Here is a 27,840-nt window from a genome sequence, read left to right as displayed (position 1 = left end):
ATGTGTTCCATTCCTCTTCATCAAGATGTACAAACATACGTATATGCGGATGACATTGCTTTCTTCGCATCAGACAGTGATATTCACTCTCTATATTATCGACTACAGAACTACCTCAACACCATAGAAACCTGGTTAAACAAAATTCGCCTTTCACTTAACGTTAGAAAATGCTCGATATTGGTTTTCCCCCTTAGCAATCCCGTTAACATATCGATATCCTATCGCCTCGAAACTATACCTCAAGTGGAGTCGGTGAAATATTTAGGTGTAGTATATGACGGCTCCCTCAGCTGGCTCGGCCATATTGACCATATAGCTAAAAAAGGAGTGCGAGCAGTTGGTATGCTACGTAAGCTGTGGAACAGTCGGTCCGGAATGCGGAGAGATCCACTTTTAATGATATACAAAATGTATGTGCGGCCCATTTTAGAATTTGGATGTGTTTTATTTTCTGGTGCTCCAGCTTATAAATTACGTCCCCTTGTTCTACTTGAGCGGGAAGCCCTACGACTGTGTTGCGGATTACCGAAACGTGTTGCCAATAACATACTACACCAAGAAGTCAGGTTGCCCTCAATATTGTGTAGATTTCGTTTACTGATGGTGCAAACTGTCTTAAAATTGTATCAATCCCCTATTACAAGATTGCAATACATATTCATTTCCCAGCCTCCGCTATTCTTCGGAGTACACTGGCATCGTTTTCATACACCACAGATGGTCTTCGTACAAACATGGATCAATCCCTTAAATGTACGTCTCTGGGAGGTACCGACTATTTGTGATGTGCGAGAGAGCCTACAAATTATATATGATGACATCTACCCAAATAATGGAAAACTTCTCTCTTATAATATATTAAACGGCTTATTACAGGACCATTTATTGAGTTTATCTATAAGTACGGTCATAGCGACAGACGGCGGCGCCGTATTCCGGCGTCGCCCACCGTGGCTCGATTTCGTTTCGGTTTCCCGCACGTTTCCAAGGAAAACGAAAATGCGCTTCTCGGGCCGCTCGAGTCCCACCAGCTCGGAACGCGTCGGCGTCTCGTGCAGCAACTATTCGCGCAACGCTTCACATTACGTAGATGTCAACTACAATTGAGGCTGCCAAATTTATTAGCGACGTTGGATCGTATGCTTTCCGGTTAGTCAGTTTTTATAGATGTTTTTTTTTCTCCACCAGTAGGTATATGGACGAGGTATATTTATTGAACGATTGCAGTTATTTCTTTTGACCGCCTGTTACTGCTCACAACGTTTTTGTTCTTTTTAATTATGTAATGCAGTAATTGAACGAAAAAATAGTGCGTAGGGTCGCATGTAGGGACAAAGCGAAGGCACCGTATGGTTATGTAGGGTTATTATGTAGGGTAGGGTCGCATACAGGTTCTCGAAACCGAAACACAGAGAGAAAAGAGCGTAAAATCCCATTATATACAGTTATCTTGTGTATTTGAAGCATATAAATGTAGCTGATTTGTTTAAAAGCAGCATTTTAAAGCAAAAAAAGATTAAGGCAAAAAAAGTGCGAACACCTGCTCAAGTTGATGTTTGTGGCGGCATCTGCAGTCATAAAGTTGTAATGCTAAGATGAGGGAAATTCCAGTCCTAGCGGCGAGCAGCGCAGCGCACAAACATTGGTGTTGCAGGGACGTCACTAACCTGCGTACGTGATTGCTAAAAGGTGTTTATCGGTAAGCAAACTGTGCTTCCAATGTCACGGATGATGTAATTACTGATGCATGCTCACTGTCGTTGATGTTTTCATTGGGTACTGCATGTAATCGAGCTGTCTTTAAAGCAATTTTCGAGGACACGACCTCGTAGTGAAATGGTGGGTTTAAGCTTAGCATGGTTTCATTTGGGTTTGAGGGCCGTTCTAAACACTTGTCATCTCGAAAATAGCCTTCCTCACTGATTTCATTACATTGCTGGTACGAAGGCACTAGTTTTTGGCACGTCACGCTGCCTAATCCAACGTACCATAGACTGTTTTGATCACCATCTACTAGAGACAAACTGTAACAGCAGAGTGATATGACTTGCTACATTTGAGTTGTTGTGCCTTACGAATACGTTGTCTTTTCCCTCTTTTTGCAGTAATCAGTTTAGCTTGATTTAAATCCCCGCACAAGGTACGTGAGTAACACTTCGTCATGTTACGAACTTTCCGATCGTTCGGTCCTGTGACATTTTGGACCCCCCTTTCCCCTTTCTTTTCTCTAAGCTAGGACGTTTATCTTTCAGATGCATCGGCTACCACGAAGAGTTGTTTATTGTCAGTATCGAAGTTCTCTTAGGGCGCAGAGTCACAAAAGGTTCTCTTCCAGTTCGTCTTCTAGTTCACTTGCGACAAAACCTGTTGGGAACGAGACAAAAGGTAGGATCGCACATTTCTTAGCCAAGCACTGTTATAACTTTCTGCTAGTCGTTCTTTTCTTTTTCATGAGATTAGTTTTATGAGAACTTACGTGTTTTCCCTTTTCTTTGAAGCTTTCATTAGGAGTTTAGTATATTTGAAATAATTGGTGTTGTATTTTTAATCTTTCACTGGGTCTTAAAAGGTTAAGGAGGTGTGCTTTATTTATGAGCAGGTATAGTTTTACCTTTGTTAGGAGCTGTCAGTAGGTCGTGCAGCACATTGCCCTAGTCTAACTGCCTCAAGCAGCCAGAAGGTATTGGTCTTTGATGTATTCATTCTTCATGTGACATGTAAACTATTGTTGTGACTCCCACAAAGTACTGCAAACGAAGATGCCGAGATCTCACATGTTCTATGTGCATCGTATAACTAAAGGAGTGATTTGGCTGGAAATTCTACCAGCTGTGAAATTCAGTCATTAGAACTTTGTGATTTGTCTGCCTGTACAAAATCATTTGTGGTGTGCTGGTTTTCGCATTATTGCATGTTTACTAATAGTGTCTTGAAAAATAAGTCTATGTGAGATGTTCATGCTAATGCAGTTACCAATTTGCATAATATTATGTTTCTGAATATTGATGCACTTGGTGCTGACTGTGTAGCATTGATGTTCAGCAGAAAGTGGCACAGCTTGCTTATAAATCTCTGGTGGTGCATGCTGATGGTGTTCCTTTGAGGGGACATTGCTTATTGAAGAATTTTTTCCCTGTTTAAGGTTCAAATATTGGTGCAGTTTTGTAAAGAGAATGTCTGTCAATATAATAAATTCAATAATAAATATTTCAAAGAAAATATGTATGTCTATCCTTAATGGAGATGCATTTAGAATTGTGGTTCTACTCTGACCTAATATATGTGTTGGTTAGCAAACTAAGCTTTATTGAAAGCATGAATAGCACTTCATTGAGGCCGAAAACAAGCGTGCTGTGGCAGGGCGGATGCTTTCATATAGAACATCTGGCCATAACAGAAACGTGTGATAAAGGCTGCTTGTTGAGGTCTATAAATAACCAAATTGTGCATGCTTAAAAGGGCTAAGTGCCCTGTAGTTCTTGCTTTAATTTGTGTGCTTTCTTCATGGGATCAACCGTAACAGATGGCAGTGGTAAGTTGCATGATTCTTATTCTTGATGGGGATTAACAGGTAAGCGGTCTTGCATAAAAACGTTATATTCAGTGAATGTACTTGCCTGAACATTGCTATACATTTATGCGCTGCTTGCTGAACGAAATGGTGCTATCAAGTGGAGGCACACATACTGTCACTGGTGTTTATTCTGTAGTGTTATGAGCAGTCATACAGAGGATTTGTGTGCCTTGCTAATTGCAGGTTGCAATGCACAGGTAGCCAGATTCGAGTTCAAAGTATCTTGGCTAAAACAGAACTTGCCATCTTTCTTCATTTTCAGAGGACCAGGGAGCTAGCACCATCCGTAATGGACGTGAGATCTCGCTCTTTGGGCCCAAGGACTTGAGGGTGCCCCTTCCAGGGAATGTAGGTGTGGTGCCAATAGACTTTGGCATGACCCTAGTGGAACCTGAACGTCCCAAGACGTGTGATGTGCTCTCAAGGGAGACAAACTCTGACCGTTACCACAACATTTTGGCGCAGTTCCTGAGCCCGCCGGAAGAGGTGAGTAACACACTTGTTCTTCCACACTGCATTGTGTTTCAAACATGGAATGTTCAAGGGTTGGCACTTGGCGTATTCATGTTAACCTTGCAGCATGACACAAACTTTTTTATTTTTAAGGCTGTGATGGTATTCATAGCAACTTTTACATGACTGGCATATTCACTAATGTTTTAATTTGAATAGACTTGTGGGGGATCACCCAACAACTTCTTTGTATATTGTAATGATTGTATAAATATCTATTCACACCGATGACTGACAGAGGTTGCACAATAAAGGCATGCTCTCATTTCTTGTGTTGAGTTCCCAAAATGACTGAGAAGCTTTGAAGAAGTGGTACTGGTAACTCTGACAACCCAGAAAGTGCAGGTGCACAAAGCCTGGGCTGTGCTCTAAAGTTTTGTCAAGGATGTTGGTGGACACAAAGAACTACTCCCTACAGCTTGAAGAAAACCTCCAAAAGTCTTTAAGGTTGTACTGATAGCATAGAAGCCAAGAACAAGCACACTTTCCAACCTCTTTTTATTATTTATTCTTATTCCTCTTGGGGACTTGATCAAATTTAAAAGAAATATGCATAGCCTGAAGCAGTCTTTCACTGCCTTTTCATTCTTAGGCTGTCTCCACATATTTCAATAGTGATCTTGCAACCAACTTGGAATGATCTGCTGTGTCAGCTGAAATCTCAGCTGATGAAGAGAATGTGGCACATCCATTCGCAGGAAGCTGTATGTACAATAAGCAACTGCATATTCTGAAAGATTTTTCCTACACATTATGCGCTGATCCTTATCTGCTGGTTGGTTCAGCAGCTTTGTGACTCCAGTCATGGAGCTGAACAGCCGTGCAGTGAGCGACTCACCCAAGGCTGTCGCTTTTTGACCAAAGTGAGCATTCGCAACTAAGCCAGTCATGTGACCTCCGCAACTCACACAAAACTTTGCTGTATATAGATTCCAAGATCTGCATTTTTCTTCAGTTTAGGTCTACATTTATGGCCCTCGCTTATTTACAGCTTTGGACAGCTTTGGTTACATGGTACAGTTATGACCCAGCCTTGCGAGTGTCTCTTAAAGGGGCCTTGAACCACCCCTCAGGATTGGTGAAGTAACATAGTCTGCGTGTAGCATATGCTGTTGTGAACATCTCAGCCAAGTTTTGCTGTTGTACGCAGTGCGCAGAGCTCGCTAGCGGAGCACGAAGTCACCTTTTTCTCAAACACTCTCTTTTCAACAGAAGCCTACCTCCTTACTCTCTCCTGGACGTTTTATTTTGTATCCCATACGCGGCTACTATTGCTAGCTGCAGACGGCTACATGTGGTAGATATTGATAATGACCACAGGGTGCCGCCCTGAGTCCACTGGCTAAGCGCCCTGTGGCCTGCTGAAGACAAAGTTTGGCTTATGTTTAGTGCATCGTAGGCACCAAAATTAGAAGCCGTGGCATCTACTTTAACATCCAAAGTCAAAATCGAATTGCGTGCCATGGCGACATTTAGATGGCGGAGCGTTGTGGCCGTGCCTCACTCTGCTGTAGCCTTGGCAGTGCAAGGCATTGCAGAATGAACAGCAGCGCAATGGAGGTCGTGTTTGATTGTTAATAACTTTGCTAAATGCATTGAAGTACTTTTTGCGGCAAAGTATTTTTGAAATAGCCGATTTTTACTCCGAATGTCTTTCTTCACTTCGATAAAAAGTGGTTCAGGGGGCCTTTAAAAGAAGTGTGCAGGAGTCATACTTACGTCTTGATAACTCGTAGTGGGTATTTATACAGCACCTGCACTGTAACTTACTTTGTCTCACATACTTAATTTTTTTTCAGCTCCTGAGAGAGGCATTTGGCGGGGTTCCTGGTCCACCTACTATACTTGAGTGCAATGCTCAGGACTGTCCAGACCTTCTGAAAAAGGGCAAGTGCAATTAACATTCTAGGGAAGTGAATGAGAAGAAAGGGAACCGAGGGGCTAGGTTTTTATGAATCATACCATAAGCAGCCAACAAACAAAGACACCAAGGACAATGTAGGGGAAATGACTTGTACTTACTAATTGAATTAAAGGAATGATAACTTGATGGAAATGAAAGTGGATGAAGAAACAACTGGCCGCAGATGGGATACGAACCCATGCCATCGCATTATGTGTACGATGCTCTTACCAATTGAGCTACCACAGCACCATTTTCTCATCCACTTTCTGGGGTATTATGTTTTTACTACTAGAACTAATTCTGGCAGTGTTAGCCAGCACCACCACACACAAAACATAAATTCCCCAGAAAGTGGATGAAAAAACGGCGCTGCGGTAGCTCAGTTGGTAAGAGCATTGTACGCGTAATGTGATGATGTGGGTTCGTATCCCACCTGCAGCCAGTTGTTTTTTTAATCCACTTTCATTTCCATTAATTTATCATTATTTTAATTCTGTTAGTAAGTGCAAGTAATTTCCCCTACGTTGTCCTTGGTGTCTTTGTTGGCTTCTTACGATGTGATTCTAGGGAAGTGTTGGGCATCTTGTCGTGTGCTCTTTATTCAGTGGTGACTAGCAGTAGCATGGAGGATGGGCGCCTTTTCAGGTTATACAGGGAAACTTCATTTGTACATGTCATACAGCTACATGATGTGCTATGTAGCTCTTGTTCCACAGAGGTCATAACTGAGTGTGCTGTGTGGCTCTAGTGCAGCTTGTACTGCAACAGGTACAGTCGCCGACTGATTTTCCGGACTCCAAAAGTTCGGACATGCTCGATTATTCGGTCCTCCTCGCGGCACCGCCATTCTCCCCATAGACCATAATGTATAACAACTGCCGAAAGTTCGTACAGCTTGCAACCTCTCGTCTGATTTTTCAGACGCTCCTTGAGCCAGCTCGATCGAGAGCACCATGCGCCAACTCTGACCAGTGCATGGTTCGACTTGCTGAATGCCATTTTTGTTTTGAACGGAGCCTCCTTGCTGCCCCATGAAGTAGCACTACTGCAAATCCCCGCTCATCATCATCGTTTCTGCCTGGTTCGATAGAGTGGCTCTACAGCAGTTCCGGTTTCAGCTTAGTAAGCTATGTCAAGACAATGCAGCAGCTGATTTGTTTCTTCGGGCACGACGCTGCGAGTAGGCCACGTTTTTCGTTTGTGCGACTGATGTCAGCATGGTGGTGTTTGCTTTGTGTGCTGTGTCGAGGTTCTGGTGATCCAACGCGGCATACGGAAACATCGCGCCGACTGTGCCCGCGCAGACTGCGCTGGGGAATGCTGGCAAGTGAGTGCCGGGAGGCTAAAGATTTGTCGCCTTCCGATGTGCTCCCTACTGACGCGGAAAATGTTCTGCCGAGACCTGCAAAGAGGTTGCATTGTGATTCCGGACACCGTCTCATTTGACAGTTTCACAGGTGCTGACAGTGCTGTACTGACAGGTGCAGAACTTGGCGACGGCGAGGTTATTCGTCACGTTTCTGCTGCACCGCCGGACAATGACTCTGAGTCGGAAGATGATGCACCATGTGCTAAGCTGCTGTCGCATGCGGAGCGCGTACAAGCAGTGACTGTGTTTTCAGCCGCCTATTCGCAACTTTCACAGATGGTAGCGACGCCATGCAGCAGCCGTCCGCGTTTCGTACCCGCGTCGCCCGTGTTCAGTTAGTGTGGTGCGTTGGAGCCTTTGTTTTGTACTTGATTGAGGTCGCTTTTTACAGCGGTATTTCAGAGCTCTTCAGTGACCTATGCAGCTGAGGCACAGGTTGCCTTTCGCAGTGACACTGTTTTGACGGATTACATGTTTGATGAAGGGGGCAAGACGTACAAGAGCAACAAAATGTGCTGTGTGCCTCAGTACACACACCATGCAGTCAAAGGCGAGGTAAACCTTCACTCGTTTCCTTGTGACGAACGAATGAAAAAGGAGTGGACAGTGAAATTGTGCATTGGGAAGCCTGTCACGAAAACAATGTGTTAAGTGCATACTCTTCGAGAGCTTGCTTCTCGCATGCCTTGCCATATCATGTGGCATCGTTTCCTTGGAAGTTTTGCGTCAGCAGTTTTTCAACTTTGTTTTGCCAGCTGTTTGTTGGCGGTGGCACAAATCTGTACAATGTGTGGCACTTGCTTCCTGTTATTCTGAGCATTCTCTCTCTTTGCCACTGTGTATTATTTTCCCAGCAGTCTCGGCACAAATTCTAACTGCTTGTGCTGAGCTCACAGCAACCATGTCCTTATAAAATTTTGCCAGCTGAGCACTCAAATGGTTCGTATCAGCTCTGTAAATTCTTAACTTGTCCCAGTCTCTGAATGCAAATTCATAGAAGAGAAGTTCCTCAAACTTTTGTGCATGCTGGTTGGTGAGGATATGCTGCACAATCAGGTCCGGCTCACAGCCTGTGTTGCCTGCTTGCTTGCCTGCTTTGCAAGAGCAATGGCCCTGTAAGAAAAAAGAAATTGTTGCTTCAATGCAGGACAGGCACTCTTCGTGTTATGTGAATAAACATGATTTATTGCTCTTTCTGCCGTTTCATTGTGTATCTTTTCTTTCCTTTCGCGCTGCCTTCGTGCAGTAATTTCTTAGCGGCTTTTCGCATCTGGGCTCCACAAACACACACACACACACACACAAAAAAACTCCAACGAAGTACTGGAAGAACCACTTTTGAGGTGTGGGCACGCGAATCGAGTTCTACGGTTCATCGGAGAATGACCAAATCAATGTAATGCACCTACGGCGATGAAATCAGCTTTGTGGCATCATTAATCGTTTACCATGTGCTGTACGACTGCATAGACAATGCTTTAGCAAATGAATGCGAGCAAATACCCTTTGTTTACTAGCGCATAAAGGCAGCATAGTTTGCCAGGCAACGCGAGGCAAGGGTTCGGACACCAAAGCCGCGGCTGTACACGGGGCCCCTCTTAGCGCTTAGCCGTGCTCACAGCCGTGCATCGTAGCAAAAATACAGACGACATGAAGCAGCAACTCGTGGTCTCGTTACGCATAAACCAGTCTGCCTGGAAACGCGCATGTGTCGGACGCACTTGCAGGCTGAAGAGCGCAGCCATGTGCTCGCGTGTTCAAACTAAGAGTGGACGACCGAATATGTAGTACACATACACCGTGCCACATGCACCAGCAGCAAGCTATTCATTCTCACGGAGCGTTGGGGCCCGCTCACGCCTCTGCAGTTAACACAAAGAGCTGTTTTAATTTCCTGAAGTTCGGCCACTGAAGCCTGTTCGGCGAAGGACTCGCAAGAAAAAAAAAAAAAAACAGCAAAGCCAGTAAATAGCACATGTGCCCACCTTTATGGTTTCGTCGCTCCTAAATTCAAACCACAGCTCGTGCGGTTTCTGCCGAACTTGTGATGTTTGCACGCACAATCCTTGGACGGTGTATGACGAGACTGTGCATTCTATCAAGCCGCAGCAAACGATGTGTCCTGCGTTCAACACTTCTTAACCTTCAACCAGTCACCAAACACGCGTATCTGAACCTCTGATGTGGGTCATAATACATCCCAGTGTCAGTGGGCTTTGAAATGAAGACATGACAATGCCACGCTGCGGCCGGAAACACTACGCGATCCGATGCAATGTGTACGCTAGCCGGTGGGTATACACGATCCCCTTAATGACAGCCATATTGAATTTCCAGTAGCGCCACTTATAGGCGGTGAAAGTTGCGTATAGTGACCGTGCGACCCTCTCCGAAATTCAGGCTTATCTGATTGCGTGTAAACGGGACAGCGTGCAACAGCGCATTCAGGATTTCTTCAAGCCTACTGCCGAGCCCGAATGAGTGCATGGAAATAAAGGATTTCATTTTTTTTCTTAATCTGCTTTTTTGGACACCTGTTTATTCGGACATTTCCGCAGTCCCCGTGAGGTCCGAATAAATGGTCGGCAACTGTATTGCACCATGGTTACCTCTACATGCATTTGTATAGCATGACAGGAAACATGCCACCCTATTTTATTGCCCAAAACATTGTTTTCGGTGGGTCCTGAACACAAAAACGTGTAGGAAAAGTTGGTTGCAGTTGTAGAATATTATCATGGGTAGATTGACACTTTTATTGGACATTGCACCCATGTGTTTCTTAAGTTCAACTTGATATCTCAGATTATTTCTAGATGCCAGCAAAATTCTGTTTATCTGGGCCTAATTGTGGCCTGGCACATACCTTTATGGATCGTCCTCAAAGTGTTGCCGTGTGGGCTCTGGACCATTCACCACAGCTGAACTACTACAAGCAGGTGCTATTCCACAAAGTGGGAAATCTAAATTTCTGATGTTGTCAAGTCTGGGGTTGTATTCTTAATTCATAATCCTTTAATTGATATTTTCACTTTGTGTGTGATGTAATGCTCCATGCAACGCTTCACCAGGGCAATTTGTATACTGTCACTATACTTCACAAGTAAGTCGCATGAAAATTGTAGCTATGAGGGTTTTGCCACTCCTTCCTTCACATGCACTCTCACTAGCATAGCCAACAGGCACCAAAAGGCAAGAGCCAAGAGTGCTATCCATGAAATTGATTGATCGGGACATGTGTTTCCTGGCCTCCCACTCTGTACAATAAAGCACCTCTGTTGTCCTCCTTGCAACATGAATTATGCCAGGTTTTGCCATGGAGAGCACTACACCTGACAACAAAAATGGATGAACATGAAAGGAGATGTGCATAAGAAGCTTCTCGACACGCTGCTCAGACACCTCACCTGCTTCTTACTGGGCACATAGAAAATCGGCCTTTCATTTTTTTAGCACATCTAATTTCTGATCCCCTATCACCCAGATTGACCAAAATTATTTCGAATGTTGTGTAACTTTGCTATAAGTGAACAGTTGACCTATTGAGCCTTTTGTATAACATGTCTTGTGTAATTGTAATTAGTAGACAGTTAGTAATTTTCATTCAAATTTTTGTATAACTAATGTGTTCTGCTTCTCCATATCAGACTTTCAGGACCTGTTTCCTGCGAGAAACATCTTTGGCGACCCGCTCACTGTCATCACCTTGACCCAGAAGACTGAAAATGACATGACTTACTGGAGTGAGGATGTGGATATAGAGAGGGAAGAGCTCACAGGGCAGGTATGTTGTTTGCCCTCTGGTTGTATGCTGGTGTTGGGGTCCTGCACCACTTTTTATCAAAGTTAAGAAATGCATATAATGTTAAGATAGAGTATTCCAGAAATACTTTGCAGAAAAAAGTTTTTCATTGCGTTCAGCAGAAGCAGGTTTATTGGCAGTCAAAGATCGCTTTTGATCCCCTTCGTTTTGCTCTCGGACCTTCTTCAGTGCCTTGCACTACGAAGGCGACGGCCGAGTTGGGTGGTGCCAACAGTGCTCCACCTACTGAACATCACCGTGGTGCGCAGTTAAAATTTGATTTTGGTTGTTCACATAGACGTCACTACTACTGATTTTGGCACCTATGATGTGCCAAACTCTGAGGCTATCCCTCAGCTTGCGGTTCAGTTCACGGTCTCTCATCCCTTTGCTGTGCTATATTTACCAGATAGCTATGCGTGGCTATTCTCACACCGTGTGACATGAGTAGCACATTTCCTTTCACACTTATCTCTGTGACAATCACACACTTTCCGAGGGTCAAACAAACTTCATGATCATGTTCGCTCATGTGAGAATGTTGGCAGTGTGCACATCAGCTAAGTTATGAATGCGACACTCTGGACTCGTGTTGGAAGGATTCCTAATGTAACCAGCTCTGACCATGATGGCCACACACCTCGAGGGTGTGCAACTCGGGAATCAGGCGACCTGTTTCTCATATGTTGGTGTTCTGGCCTTTAGTCGCGTCGCCCACAGATATCAATTAGAGCACGCTGTTATCCTCAGCGAGCCGCTGCAAGCTCAGCGAGTGGGTTCGTCAAGGTGCCTTGTGGAGGCCATGGTATCTACGTTATGCTGTAGACGTAGCCACACAGCTACACGCAGCTGTAGTGGCTATATGCACGGCAGGGCTGGAGTGCGCACTCGTGCTTATGTGCTCCAGTCTGGCCATGCTACTTGGTGTGAAACAGTTTTGTCCTGCATCAGATTTACTGATGCGTAGTGGCTGCACCCAAATTGCACATTTTGCCCAATAGCTTAACATGAACAGAAGTCTGCCAAGGCATCTAGTCAGGAGTGGACAGGAGTGAGCGTGTACTGGCAAGTGTGCATGTGGCCTGACCTTAAGTTTTGCATGGTTCAAGGTTAATTTAGTGTACAAAACTCATCAAAATGAGTGAGACCAAACTGCTATGACAGTGGAAGGTTCATTCCTACCTGGGCATGCACAGCCGATTCTTGACAGACGACAGTCGACGTTAGTGTGATAGTTATACATGTGGAAGTACGTAATTCTTACTAAAATTTGAAATGGAGTATTCTGCCTAGTTCAGCCTTTTTATTAAAGGGGCCCTGAACCACTTTTGATTGAAGTGAAGAAAGGCATTTGAAGTGAAAATAGGCAATTTCAGAAATACTTTGCTCCAAAAAGTATTTCAATGCGTGTAGCAGAAGTGGAATTATTGGCAGTCAGATACGGCCTCCCCTGTGCTCCCGTTCCTCCTTCAGTGCCTTGCACTGGGAAGGCAACAGCGCAATTGGGCGTGCCCACAATGCTCCGCCTTCTAATTGTCACCATGGCGCACAGTTCAAACTTCATTTTAGATGCCACGACTTCCGATTTCGGTGCCTACTATGTGCTAAACATAAGCCAAATGCAGTTGTTCTCAGCGAGCCATAGTGCGCTTAGCCAGTGGACTCGTAGCAGCGCCCTGTGGCAGCCGCAGTGTCTACGTCATATAGCCGACTGTAGCTACCAATAGCTGCAGTCTGTATGATAAGGGAATGATAAAATAAAGCGTCCCATCACAAAATAAAGTGTCCAGAAAAGAGTGAGGACAGGGCCTTCTGCAGAGAAGAGTGCGCTCGAGAGAAAGGTGACTTCGCGATCTACTTGCGAGCTCCACGCATCGTGTACAGCAGTAAAACTTGGCTCATATGTTCACAGTAGTGTATACTACCAGCGGACTACGTTATTTCACCAAGCCTGAAGGGTGATTCAGGGCACTTTTAAGCTGTGTCAGTAAATATGCACAGTAACAGTAGGAAGATGTGCACTGATCCAGTCGCCTTTCTTGGTTGAAGTCCGCTATTGGCCAATAGCAGCCGTATATGGGAATCTGCTACAGGAAAACCTCATTAATTTGACCCACATTAAGTCAGAAAATCGGATAATTCGGACTTGTCCTCTGGTCCTGGCAGGCATATGCATTATTCAATGCAATCAAACTCTTATTAATTCGGACAACTGAGCGCCGCAAATGTGCAATGAGAAAGGGAAAAAATGGTGCTAGCAGCCAACCGAAATGAAGCAGCAGAATCCGCATCACCATAGTCATCAGCGGAAATTGTATCTGAATGACAGCAACAGCAAAATGCCCCATGCCCATTGGTGCCTCTAAAGCTTTAATTTTTATGTTTACTGCTGTGTATAAATGTATAACTGTGTATAATTGCACAGTCACCATCCACGGTTGTGTCGGTAATTACCAGTTTTGTCCACAGCGGTTGCGGCCATCAATAGTTTCGTTTTGAATCGGTGCAAAGCTGTCGAGGATGAGGAACACCGGCTACATCACAATGGACAGATGATCTGTTGGCGATCAGCTCACTGGTGAAAAAATAATCGGGGTGCGCACACGGTAGTGCGAAGTGTGTCTCAGATGAAGGCTCGCTTCGCGACCGCGCTATGAAGGAAGTCACGGGGCTTTCGTCATTGTGATGAGAGCCTATCAGTCACGAGATGACGAGAATTGCATCTTCTGCATTGCTTTTGTGCTAAATAGAAATAGGATTTGCTCAATAATTCACTAAATATAAGTGTGTTGACGTAGTAAGAATTTGTTTTCTTGATACCCTCAATAATTGAGCATTCGGTTAACTCAAGCATTCTTTTCAGTCCTGTGAAATCTGAAATAACGAGGCTTTACTGTACATAACAAAATATGGCAGCCCCAAAACAAGTGAGGAGAAGGCTTCTTCTGTTGAAAAGAGTGTTTGAGAAAAAGATGACTTTGTGCTCCACTTTGGAGCTCCGCGCATCACACACAGCTGCAGAATTTGACTGAGGTGTTATCAGCAGCATGTGCTGTCCGCAGACTGTGTGTGTGTGTGTGTTTTTTTTTTCGGCAAACCAAAGGAGTGGTTCATGATGCCTTCAATGCCTTTCATAATCAAAGTAATGGTGTAATGGGGTGTGCTTGGTGTGCTGCAAGTGTTCATTGCCTCACAATATAGCAGTATAATGTAAAGGGTGTTTTTAACTTTTGTTGCAAGTTGAGATGCCATTTTGTCTGTGTAATGGTGCACCGCCAAGAACATCAATTACAATTTTTTAAATATCTGATACAGTTGACTCTCGTTACAACGGGCCTTGATAATCTGACAAAAAATGTCCATTTTATCTGAAGTCCATAATATCCGAAACGCTCCACTTCCGAAACTTTCGTTTCAATGTCTAACAACTTCATTGCAAAGAGTGGGTGACGAACGTCCAAAGTAAAAAACAAACAAAAGAAATCGCAGTTTTACCCGAAAGGTGAAGCATTGATTGTGATAACAAATTAAGCAATATAAATAAGCACGGCTGCAGCAGCGAGCGAATTGACCTTGGTGCTGTCTCTCACTTCTACGCAGACTAAATGTCATAAGCACAGCACATACAAAACTACCGATACTGGGCGCCGATACTGGGAAGTCGGTGGTAACTCCTTTAGGCAGGATACCAGTAAACTATCGCAGGAGACGAAAGATCTGATCAAGAAACGCCAATGTATGAAAGCCTCTAACCCTACAGCTAGAATAGAACTGGCAGAACTTTCGAAGTTAATCAACAAGTGTAAGACAGCTGACATAAGGAAGTATAATATGGATAGAATTGAACATACTCTCAGGAACGAAGGAAGCCGAAAAACAGTGAAGAAGAAACTAGGAATTGGCAAGAATCAGATGTATGCGGTAAGAGACAAAGCCGGCAATTTTATTACTAATATGGATGAGATAGTTCAAGTGGCTGAGGAGTTCTATAGAGATTTATACAATACCAGTGGCACCCACAATGATAATGGAAGAGAAAATAGTCTAGAGGAATTCGAAATCCCACAGGTAACGCCGGAAGAAGTAAAGAAAGCCTTGGGAGATATGCAAAGGGGGAAGGCAGCTGGGGAGGATCAGGTAACAGCAGATTTGTTGAAGGACGGTGGGCAGATTGTTCTAGAGAAACTGGCCACCCTGTATACGCAATGCCTCATGACCTCGAGCGTACCGGAATCTTGGAAGAACGCTAACATAATCCTAATCCATAAGAAAGGGGACGCAGTGGCGTAGCTAGGTCGTCTGGCACCCAGGGCCCATAGGTCTTCTGTCAACCCCCCCCCCCCCCCCTGATGTAGTCGAGGAAGGCGTGGATATCAACAATTTCCGGGTTTCAGCACCAGTACAGCTGCCTTGGATACCGCGCACGTTCCCCGGGTCCCCCTCTCCTTCGCTTTCTTACCCACCAGAGATCGCGAATGCAGCAAATATACACGCTGTTTTTCCTGCGCCAAGTAACACAGGGTGCTGCACTGATAACGTGTGATAAGCCCACGTGCACATCTTCTGTCAGACTGTAAGGCTTGGCAGCCAATACAAATGCGGCATCGTGGAAAATATGGCTCACGTCACAAGTAACAAAAAATATCTGTATAATAAAGTTTTAATTACCAATTTTAGCGGCAATATTGCATTTGCAAAATTGAAGCCCGACATTCATATCTTGCCATACAACAACTTCACAAAAGTCGTCGTAGGCACTATGGCACGCAGTATTTTGTCTGTGGGCAGCCTTGAACGAAAACGAAAATTCAATTGTTTGTCAGTGACGCTGATCTCCCCACCCTATTAGAAAACGCTACCTGCCTCCCCGCTGCGCGGGCGCCAATGCTATGACAATTACGAGTTCTCTTCATTCTGATCAATAAAGCCTTGTTTTCATTTGCTGCTATACGAACAAACGTGATTAACCGAGCTGCGGTACCACCGCAAGATTGGGAACAGAATAGAGCACGCTTTGCGTCGATTCTTGGCGTCACCATAAAAAATAAAGAAAAGGCCGCGATGACGCCCGTGCCAGCGAAAGCTTGCACTACTGTTGGTCTGCACTCGCAATGGAGAGGATTGAGGGATCAACGTCACTGGTCCACTATCTCATATTTCTTTCGCTGCTGCCATATACTGGGCGCCGTCCACAGTGCCAAAGTACTGTAGGTTGTAGCACCCAAAACGATTTTGTTTAAGAAGTTTTTGTTTAGTTAATAACATGACTTTGAGTCCTCAGTTCTCGAATTGAAGTGCTTCCTCTATAAGTACTAATTACGGGATTATTAAGGATATGGTTATAACTTTATCTGCCATATTTTTCGCGCTACCGAGTTCCCAGTAATCACAGAAAGATGTAACTTCATAGAATCTCGATCGGGGAATATCCTTACAAAATTCACCTTTTCTTTATAAAATTCTGTGCAGCTGATACAGGCACTGTACTTGTAACATGAAGTCACGCAACAACAATAGTTTTCTGAAACTTTCGAGGTTAAGAAGGAAAGCGTGAAACATAACGGCAGGTTTCGCAGCGGCTTCTCGGAGCGAGCGGAAGAGGGGAAGTAAAAGCTAGCCGGACATCGTGGCGGGCCCGCGACTACAGCCTGTCGAGTCATACGCCGCCAAACTCTTCGGCCGAACCGAGTCCGAAGACGATCCAGAGAATCCCATTCGCGACTTTTGACGGCCCCACTTATGCAACGTCGCTCTCAACAAACGCTTCGCCGTAAACGCGAGCGCCCGGCACGCTGGTTGAACGCCCTCTTGCTGCTGTCTTTGTTCGTCTTCGCTGCGCGTTCTGAACGGAAGAGGGATCCAAGAGCCCCAACGCCTTACAACGCCTCACTATATGCTTAGCGACTCCTGCTCCCAGCATGAACGCACAGCGCGAGCGCACCCCACATGAAACGTTCCGCTAAGGCAAGTAGTTAAGCGATCATTTCGCGAATTAAATTCTTTTAGCCCGCACGTTCGTGCAATTCTTTCATGGGGTGTTGATAGAGCTGCAGCCGACAATTCTGCGGCGCAACGCATCGGGTGCATGAGCTCGGGCTACTGGATACCGGAGCATTCTTTGCAATTTGAGCCCAGTCAAGCCGGCGGAAAGGGGGTGTCTACAGGCGTATATGACACACCCCCCCCCCCGACTGGCCCCTTGCACCCGGGGCCCACGGCCCCCCGGCCCCCCCTGTTGCTACGCCACTGAGGGGACGCCAAAGACTTGAAAAATCATAGACCTATCAGCTTACTGTCCGTTGCCCACAAACTATTTACTAAGGTAATCACAAATAGAATCAGGAACACCTTAGACTTCTGTCAAGCAAAGGACCAGGCAGGATTCCGTAAAGGCTACTCAACCATAGACCATATTCACGCTATCAGTCAGGTGATAGAGAAATGTGCGGAATATAACCAACCCTTATATATAGCTTTCATTGATTACGAGAAAGCGTTTGATTCTCTCGAAACCTCAGCAGTCATGGAGGCATTACGGAATCGGTGTAGACGAGCCGTATGTAAAAATACTGAAAGATATCTATAGCGGCTCCACAGCCACCGTAGTCCTCCATAAAGAAAGCAACAAAATCCCAATAAAGAAAGGCGTCCGGCAGGGAGATACGATCTCCCCAATACTATTCACAGCGTGTTTACAGGAGATATTCAGAGACCTGGATTGGGAAGAATTTGGGATATAAGTTAATGGAGAATACCTTAGTAACTTGCGATTCGCTGATGATATTGCCTTGCTTAGTAACTCAGGGGACCAATTGCAATGCATGCTCACTGACCTGGAGAGGCAAAGCAGAAGAGTGGGTCTAAAAATTAATCTGCAGAAAACTAAAGTAATGTTCAACAGTCTTGGAAGAGAACAGCAATTTACAATAGGTAGCGAGGCACTGGAAGTGGTAAGGGAATACATCTACTTAGGGCAGGTAGTGACGGCGGATCCGGATCATGAGACGGAAATAATCAGAAGAATAAGAATGGACTGGGGTGCGTTTGGCAGGCATTCTCAGATCATGAACAGCAGGTTGCCATTATCCCTCAAGAGAAAAGTGTATAATAGCTGTGTCTTAACCAGTACTCACCTACGGGGCAGAAACATGGAGGCTTACGAAAAGGGTTCTACTCTGATTGAGGACGACGCAACGAGCTATGGAAAGAAGAATGATAGGTGTAAAGTTAAGGGATAAGAAAAGAGCAGATTGGGTGAGGGAACAAACGCGAGTTAATGACGTCTTAGTTGAAATCAAGAAAAAGAAATGGAGGGGGCATGGGCAGGACATGTAATGAGGAGGGAAGATAACCGATGGTCATTAATGGTTACGGACTGGATTCCAAGGGAAGGGAAGCGTAGCAGGGGGTGGCAGAAAGTTAGGTGGGCGGATGAGATTAAGAAGTTTGCAGGGACGGCATGGCCACAATTAGTACATGACCGGGGTTGTTGGAGAAGTATGGGAGAGGCCTTTGCCCTGCAGCGGGCGTAACCAGGCTGATGATGATGATGATGATTGTGACTGGGCGCACTTTGTCCACATCGCAGATTGCTTTGCAGATACGGCAACCGCTTGGGTTCACACTTTGTCCGCATTGCAGATCGCTTTCAATATACGGCGGCCACACCGTAAGCAGAGAGGAGACGCGCCGCCTGAGGGCTAGAGGAGGTGGCGCGTTTCCGCCCTGCCTTCCTCCCTCATGCACGCTATATTAAACCGCGATCATCGGCTGACCCTCGCAAGTCAGTTGTCAGCTCGTGTCGACATGGAAAAAGTTCTCGTTTTTATGCGCCCAATTTTGAAAAAGATTGCCACTAATTTCATCTACTGTAGCCGATAGTCCGTTGTAAAGTTGGTCTGTTAAAAGCAAACTTCATTGCATTATTAAAATAGGTAGAACAAACTAAGGCTGAAATATGGTCCTTTATATCCGAAAGTCTGCTGTATGTGGGTCCGTTGTAACGAGCATAGACTGTATTGCAGTAACTACCGTAAGTACCCAAACAATATGCAAAAGGTTATTTTTAGGAGTCTGTCAATACTGGTATAATAGAAATATGAATCAGATAGTGAAGGTATGAATAATTCTATTTGCAAATCAAACATCTGGTGTGTGTATTTTTTTTTAATATTTGGTGAAAGACTCGGCTGTGGTCAGTGCCTTGACATGTGCATTGTTCCTACGGTGCGCGGTCTCTGTCAGTACAAGTTTCGTACAGATTGACAGGATCGATTGAAACAATAAACACGATGCGGACAAAGGAAACAACAAAGCAGTGCATATGAAAAACATGAAGGCACGTCTGAATATCAGGCTGATTAACCCCCAGAAGGCACGCAGATCGTATTGAATATGCATGTTCATGTACACGGATTTGCACAGTTCGGAGCTTTCTGCCCAATAAGCTCATAGACGAACTTGGCATGCATGCTCGTGGTAGCTGCCAGCTGGTCGCCCAAGGACTTGAACGTTGCTTCAACGGCCATCAGTCTAACCTGTACGCATGATCTAGCAATCGATTACTGATGAGCCACCCTTATAAACATATTAGTGGTAGGTTCTCCGCGATGACTTGCGGCTCGTTATCACATCAGCCGGCAGCAAATTTTTGTCACGACCACACTGTCTAGCAAATTAAACCTAATCGGAGCTGTGTCGTCGGGTGCTGGTGACTAAAATTATAGTTTGGTGCTGAGTCAACGCAAATCTATAACAGCGGTCGCACTACGCTCAGAAAGCCAACAAACCGCTTCACCAATAAAAGTGTGTATGGGATGACCGTAGTTCACGGCCACCATCTGCACAAAAACGTACGGCGGCTTTTTGTTCGAAACGTGGTTCGTAGGCACACATTGTTTTTTTGTTGTTGTTCTTGAGCTTAGAGCAGTCCGTTATAAGACTAGCTTAGGATTTGCATGGCAGACTCAAAAATGTCTTGTGATTAGTATGAATTTACATGGACAGCAGATTGACGTGGATGGAAAGTAAGAAGAGGGGGGTGGGGTCACGCAATCTTACCATGGGCCTCCTGATTTGAGAACCTATGACAGGCAGCAAAGGACATCAAACACGACGGTGAAAACATTCCCATTCGTTACTATTGGCACTGACTGCGGTTGAGCCGTGCTGTGCCAAAAGCAGTCTCCGCTTTTGAGCGGAGACAAGCTGACCTGACAATAACTTACAGAAACCACCTGCCATAAAGATGGAAACACCCTTTTTTTTCCTGGAAGGAAACTGTAATTCATAACTTTCTAAGCAATAAATGATTGCCATTAAGCACAGTATGGCCCACGGTTAAACTGAAAGCCTCATTAGTATTACAGACAACATAACATCACTATTTCTTCAGCTTCACAGGAAATAAGCATTTGATCCTACTCAACAGATATTCTATCGATCAAAAATATTTTCCAGGCCTTCATATGTGACCCGAGCTGTTATCAGTGCTAATTCTGTGCTTCCTTTAATAAGAGTGTACCATGCTATACGCCTTGACTCATAGATACCCAAGTTACTGACAGCTTGCAACATTATTGTTATGTAATGTGAGTAGACTCCTGTGCATGTGCAGGCAGTATAGTGTTTGCTTGCACAAAATTTGTGAGCATGAAGCTTTACTTCTAATATTCGATTTTATATTCAGCTTTGTTTTCTTGATTTGATTCAATATTCGATTTGCAATCTTCTATTTGGTATTCACACACCCCTAATTTTTTGATTGTGAGAAGATAAAAAAGAGCTTTTATCCTGAATAATATGGATCATGAACATTTACTCCACTTTGATAATATTGCTTTCTCAAAGCTGCGTTGCCTGCTCATTCACCTTCACTTTCCTTAGACTATGCATTGTCAGAGAAGTTTACACAAATGTGGTCACCTATGCCTCTCCGAGCGTTCAATATTCTACACTTAAGGACGTTCAAAACAAGTGCACTAACGTAATGAGAAGCCAGCAAAGTTCATAAAACGTCTCATCCAGTGCATGCTGGATTTAGGTGCTCATTGCAAGGCTGTAATGCTCTAAATGAATGAGCACAAAAAATTGTGGTAAAAGACACGGAAGTAATGTGCGTGTTCCATACCGTAAGTGCTGCAACAGCACTTGAAGTAGCTCGCTTGCAGTGAAAGAAAGGAAGGTGTGAATACCTGCCAGTAGAGGTTGATTCGAGCAACATTGCGTGGTGTGATAACTATGCACAACTTTGCGATAAAAATGCTACGTCGTGTACGTAGCATTTTTATCTTATGATGTTGTGCATAGTGCTGCCATTAACAGGTGATTGGGCTACACAAGAAGCCGTGCTTCTATCAGAAAGCTTGCCTTGGTGCATAGCATTCACCGCCGGCGTTTCCCAGTAAACATTGCGTTTACTTAAGCTGCAGTTCCCGGGAAGTATGAAAATCAGCCAAGAATCTTTCTATGCTTTTAAGTTCCACTCTTAAAGGCAAAACTTAAACGTCTTCCAAATTTTTTACTGTACTTCTATGAATATGTTACTACAACTTTAATGGGTAGGCTTTGCTAAAGACTCTTACACTTTAAGAAGAAAGATTACGTTATTGTAATTTTAACTGCATGATGCATACAGCAGCCACTGCTTATTATATGCACAAATACTTGTCGGAGCATTCTGAATGCTCGTTCGCTTAGTATCTCATTACCCATGCACTATTAAGAAGAGTTGGGACCTCGAAAGTAGGAGCAGTGTTCTGCCACTTTGCACACAAAGTGGGGGAGCCTGCTTCATAATACTGTGTGACATGTTGAGGTGATCATCAGTCAAGATCAGGTGCTTGGTGGTCAAGCATAGTGCATTAAGTTACTGCCTGGGTATACATTCACGTGAAATCTAGATGTGCATGGTGACCTCGCTTGTGGATGCATATCTATTCTTTATGGGGGTGTGCTTGTTGCTTTGTGTGTGTTTGTATGCACATCATTTTATAATTATAGCACAGTTCTAAATACAGCCTCTGACAATGAAGGTCAGTAAATGAGTGAATGACTGACATGCTTTGACATTTTTACACGAAACAAGAATTAGACAATCCATGGTATAGGTTAAATTGCTTGGATTGTTTTGTATGAAACATGCCGTTTATGCATTGTTGCAAAAGCAGGTGTGGCTGCTTCATTCACCATATTTTATTGTTAAAGGTTGTATAATGTGAATTGCACTCTGAGGCTGGCAGCTGCTGGGGAAAACTCGCGTAAATGTGGTAATTCAGGTCCACAAAATCATGCCTTGAAATACTTCTTTTGTATCGTCATAGACTTGCCAGGCTTTATTATTCAGTGTTTAATTACTTATTTTCTATATCTACAGTTTGTGATGACGGCTCGGAAGATATGCAGAGCCCTGCAAGAGGCTGGGTATTGGGCTGACTTCATCGATCCGTGTAGTGGAAGGCCAGTAAGTTGTGCTGAATGTTTTTTGTGTTGACGGAAGGTACCACCATCCTATCAATGTGCACATATAAGAAACTGGTTACTAAATGTCTGACTTTCTTTCAGCACACAACCTAGAAATTCTTACAAAATAAATTGTTACCAAAAGCCATTTTAAAGGTTTTACGAAATGCAGCTGGATTCAGTTTGTAGCACCTCATTACATAGCCATCAAACATGTAGAAATAGAACTCTAACAATACCACAACACATCAACATTTAACCGAGATGTGAGAAACACTAAGCATTCCCAGGACAATTTTTAATGTCTTGCAAAAGAAGTCGAGTCGATGTTGTGAATACATATTCATTGGCAGTGTATCCGTGACACTTGGAATGTTGGTGGACACAGTTGACAAGCCAGTGCTGCTGGTTGTGGACATAAGCACCGAGCTGAGCATGGTCCTAGTGTCTGTTGTCTTGGGTATCATTGGGGCTGAAGTAGGACCCTGACCTACTTCATGCTGCGCCAATTGCGTCAATCTGTACCAACTGGATTTTGTTGCTTTGTGCTGCTCCAGAAAGGTCTTTTTTTTTTTTTTTTTACCTCAGTTGAGCCATTGCTTTGCCACTACATAATTTGGACTGTGTGAAAGTTGTGAAGCTACTCCAAAATACAGTACAAAACATAGCAGTGCTGCATTCATTGGCTGCATTCTTTCATAGCATTACAGCAAATGAGAGAGCCATTGTGGCAGCCGACATAATCCAATTCAATCCTATTTTTACTCGCCAACTGTAAGGCTATGATGGGTCAGATGGCCGGGCTGGCTCTGTGACTGCATGGTCAATGCAAGAGCTGTACACATTGAGGGGTGGTATGTGATGGTGCTCTGTAGACTAAATACCAGTAAGCACTGCCCACTACTTATTCCTGTGGCTTGCTTGCAACTTTATTGCACCGTATGACTATCTTCAAGCTTAGCATCAGGTTGTATAAATGTGCGCACGATGATTGGGTACCAGGCCAAGGTTCATGCCCTTTGTCAACTATTTCTTTGGTAAAGTTTGTAGTAAAGAAGTTGAACAAGAATGAGCAAGTGGCGTAGCCCTTACACGTTGTCCTCAAAGTCATATCAGTGGTGGAATAAAGAAAATTATGTACTCGCAACACTGATTATGATTCATGAAAGAAAATCGGAATTCCAGATTATACAATTTGGGAAAACGGTCCTGCCTTTTATTCAGCTACATTAGTAAATTACCCATCGCAATGCCAAGAAAAAAAAAACTACTCATACCATGGGAAGAGGTCTGGTAAGCCAGAAAATACACAAGAGCGAAAGGCTTGTACTACGCAGTTTATTCACTAGCTTGCCATGACGTCACAGATTTTGGCGACAACTGCTTGGGCTTAGTTTATGGTTCATCGGTAAAGTTGGATTACATTGTATTCTAGAAGAACCGAAGACTGGACTTAGCAAATTTCAAGAACATTTACTGAGCCACAATAGCCTAAATACGGAAAAGTGTGTTCAAGTTTGTGCCATTGTTCTGACGTACCAGTGCTGGGCTTTCGGCAAAAAATTTAATAAATGGAACTGTGACATTAATCTTCTCTTCTGATAATTCAATTCTTACCGTGAAATTGAAGAAGATTGCTTTTGAAAGAATATCTTGTGAGGCTAATCTTATTTTGTGTTCCTATTTGGTGTTACTTTAATGCTTGTTATCTTGCACAGTTCTGCTCAGCGCAGCTGGCAGCATGTCATGTTTAATGTAGGCTTGCCGTTGCTGGGACATTGTGTGTCACGGCGGGTCAGTTATTTTGTTCCTGGCTCTTATGATGAACTGATTATGTAAAGTAAATTTTCTTTCTCTGTGTGTGCTTTCATGAAAGTGGAAGAAACCTTACACCTGCTCTGAACACAGGAGTAGGTGCTGTCGTGATCGTATGTTGGCCCCGCAGTACCAGTCGCTGACCCACGGCATTGGGCTCAACTATGCAGCCCCTTTGTGAACACTTTCTGGTATCAGAAGAACCATTGTGGCTGCGGCCAACCCAAATTACCAGAGGTCTCGACCCTGTAGAACATTGTTCTACAGGGTCGAGGGTGAACATGCCACAATTGGGGACATCACAAAGCAGTGGTGTTGGTGGCAGCCGCACCCTACATATACCCGTCCAGTTGCTCCCTGCACACCTCCAGGTAGAGTCGTAGTGGCCTTTCCCCTGCATGGATGGCCCTGTGGTTGCCTCTTCGTGTGCAACCCCTCACTGCACTGGGGTGCTTGACCTGAAGAGGAGGAAGGCTCCTCTCCCTTGAAAGTGGAGCAAGACACTCATTATCGGTGATTGGACTGTGGCATCACATGACTGGTGGTCTCTTCTTCCAGTGGTCCCCTGGCTAATGAGGAGAAGCAGTGTGTGACCAGGCTGGTTGGTAATCCATTATAAAAACAGTGCAACAGGGGATGGGGGATGGAAAGAAAGAAAAAACAAGTACAAGTGCTGCATTCATTTGTTCATTCTTTCCATCCTTCCGCCGTTGTATTGTTTTTGCAATGAGGGAAGGTGATTTAAGACCTGATTGTCACTTTCTTTGAGAGAGCTACAGCTTGAGACTGAACTGATCTGAGCTCATCTTATTCCCATGTTCTTGTAAGTACATCTCAATATAGTTTTGTTCTAAAATGTCCTGAGTGTCAGGCCAAGGCCTGCGGTCTCTCCATGGGGGCTTGAAGCCCCCTCTCTTCGGACCCAAGTCACAACAGTGCTCCAAAAGTAGGTCTTACCTGCTGCAACGGCTTCTCCAAAATGCTGAAGGGCTTTCCCGCCAATACTACTTGCAAAGGCCTTACTTGCAGCCGGGAACACAGCGTTAGCGTGTTCTCTGCTCATTTGCACAGTAGCTTATACTATGACTAAAAAGCTTCTCATTCTGCCAAGTCCGATTTTGTCCTTACAGATTTTCACATTCTCAGCTACACATTCTTCATTTTATTCTTTATTCTGGTGCCTCTGTCTTTCTCTTTTTTCTTCAGGACAGCTACTGTTTAATTGTTACTGCTCCCATTATGCTGGCCTTGCAGATCGCACTTGATGGGATCAAAGCGTCCACTGTCCAGCTAGATAAGTCAAATGCAGTTGAACATTTAGAACAAACTTTAATAACACTAAAAAGGTTAAAAGATCAAGTTACGAACACACACTATGTCCAGTTTTTCCAGTCTGTGAAAAAGTGATCCTGTGTATACACCAGAACACAGAAAAAAATTGAGTGGTGCCATTTTCAAAGCATGGTGGCGCCACCTGCTGCTCCAATGGCTCCGAGCTGCCAAGCGAGGTGACCGCAGGTAGACACAGTGCTTGCTCTTGCGCTTTGACATTTCTTTGAAGTTCACATGAAGGATGAGGATAGTGAATTTTAGCCAATGGATTTAGTTAGTGAACTTCAGCTTCTCGGCAAGATTGTGCTGCAAATCGGAATGGCTGTGGCAAGCGCAATGTCTGCAGATGAAACGGATCGTTCGGATAAGTCCACTTTACCTTTCTATGCAGAAACATTGGTTGTGCGGCTATTCCACTTTGATGTGCACGTCTGACAATGCGTCATGAACTAGTAAAAGCCTTGCAGTATGCGATATACTTTACCTCCGCATTGTAGTGCCTGGAAAAATCTCGCGGCCCGTACCTTAAAAACAGGCAGCATGCCATAGGTTCGAGTAAGCATAGCGCACATCCGCGGATGGCCAGATGTGTCCGTTTTTTGTCCCGGGACAGCGGAAGAATGAATTAACATTAGTTCAACCGTGTCAGATCTACTGTACAATGTATGCATGCCTTTTTAACAAACATCGCCGCTCTTGCCATGTGGCCAGCAGTTCCGATAAGCAACACAAACCAGCTTTCACACGTAAAGGTTTCGAATAGTTGCTGAAAGGTATTGCAAAATTTTGTGGCCACTAACGCCAGTGCACGGAATTCAATCTGTTACGCATGAGTTCGATTGTCATGAGTGTCAGAACTTTGTAGCGGTGCGAACACTTTCGTGGCATTTACTTGTTAATCAGGTGCAGAGTTCTATGGCGGGAGCCGCTGTACGAAGCCCACCTCAGGCCTTTGTGTAATCGAGGCCAGTAAACACACATACACATAGAGAGACACGCACAGGTACACACATACAGAGACAAAAGGACATGCACGGCTGAATATGCCACAGCGGCACAGCTCTCGACATACTTCGTGTTCATCGCAAACGGTGCTCTGCAATCTGCTTCGTTTTCGCTGGTTATTTGCACATCCACATGTGACGCAGTGATGCCCCGATGATGTTCTGTACTTGGATGTTGCTTGATGTTGTTGTTGTTGCTGAACACCCCGTAACACACACACGCTACATGCATGCGAACGCGTCTTGGCAACTTAGAGAAGATGGCGGCCGGTCGCTGGGCTCCGGGGTATGCGCTGAGCCCATCCGGTTCGAGACTATTGTGTTCTGGTCTATGGGGCGAGTCTAGCCATTCCGCATTTTTCGAACCATGGTTTCGATCCCTGTTGTCAACCCCCAGGCCCGAGAAACATCATCCAACACCCCGAAATGGTGTCGCTGGGTCACTTCTAGGAACCTAACAGGGGGAGTGGTTCTTTTTTCTCGCACACAGCATGAAGTTAGCGGGGGGGGGGGGGGGTTTCAGTGAAACAGAAATAAATAAAAGAAAGGAAGGCTTGTTCCCATCTTGAAAGGAAAGTCAAGCGACGCATTCACGATGTAGCTAGAACTGTCATCGAAGTAATTCTGAACTTTGTGATGCTTTTGGATGTCTTAACCTGGATAAGTGCAAGTGGTTAATTTGTATATATGTTACTTATTCTAATCACTATGTTTTTTTCTATTCTGTTCTTTGCGCAGTCACTGGGACCTTACACCAATGCAACACTTCTGGAAACTGATGAGCGTTATAGGCACTTTGGATTCACCATTGAAGACCTTGGGTGTTGCAAAGTGATCACTCATCATTTGTGGGGTAGCAATGCCTTTGTTGGTTGCTTGTTTACAAATGCTCCTGCTGACAGCCTAGAAGTACAGAAGATACTGTGTGAGCATAACGAGTGACTGCTGGTGTGACGCTGCTATAGGACATATAAATATTTGTACATTTGCTGGCTGGGCGCTGTGTTCGAGGTGTGCACTCTCGCAAGAACAGTGAAAAAAAATAAAACTATTAGGAACACC

General features: G+C 44.5%; 1 protein-coding gene and 2 non-coding genes across 4 annotated transcripts; 2 read left to right on the top strand and 1 right to left on the bottom strand.

Annotated features, from left to right (window-relative positions):
- The first annotated feature begins 1,570 nt into the window (after positions 1–1,570).
- Positions 1,571–27,838, top strand: LOC142572615 (cobalamin trafficking protein CblD). Of its 2 annotated transcripts, none has more exons than XM_075681839.1 (8): positions 1,571–1,702; positions 2,109–2,143; positions 2,256–2,388; positions 3,840–4,063; positions 5,890–5,977; positions 11,013–11,149; positions 22,542–22,628; positions 27,517–27,838. In XM_075681839.1, the coding sequence occupies exons 3-8, from the start codon at positions 2,256–2,258 to the stop codon at positions 27,718–27,720; spliced, it is 873 nt and encodes a 290-aa protein (XP_075537954.1). In that variant the 5' UTR covers positions 1,571–1,702; positions 2,109–2,143; the 3' UTR covers positions 27,721–27,838. The 2 variants fall into 2 exon arrangements, with proteins under 2 accessions (XP_075537954.1, XP_075537955.1); XM_075681840.1 differs by lacking the exon at positions 1,571–1,702 and adding an exon at positions 1,716–1,842.
- On the bottom strand, positions 6,170–6,242 carry TRNAM-CAU (transfer RNA methionine (anticodon CAU)). Its single transcript has one exon. It is a non-coding gene; the product is annotated as a tRNA-Met (tRNA).
- TRNAT-CGU (transfer RNA threonine (anticodon CGU)) lies at positions 6,365–6,437 on the top strand. The gene has a single exon. It is a non-coding gene; the product is annotated as a tRNA-Thr (tRNA).
- Positions 27,839–27,840: the final 2 nt, after the last annotated feature.

The sequence above is a fragment of the Dermacentor variabilis genome, chromosome 2, assembly GCF_050947875.1.
Source record: "Dermacentor variabilis isolate Ectoservices chromosome 2, ASM5094787v1, whole genome shotgun sequence".
NCBI lineage: Eukaryota > Metazoa > Arthropoda > Arachnida > Ixodida > Ixodidae > Dermacentor > Dermacentor variabilis.
The sequence above is the reverse complement of the archived record's forward strand: the minus strand, read 5'-3'. Positions and strand labels throughout refer to the sequence as shown.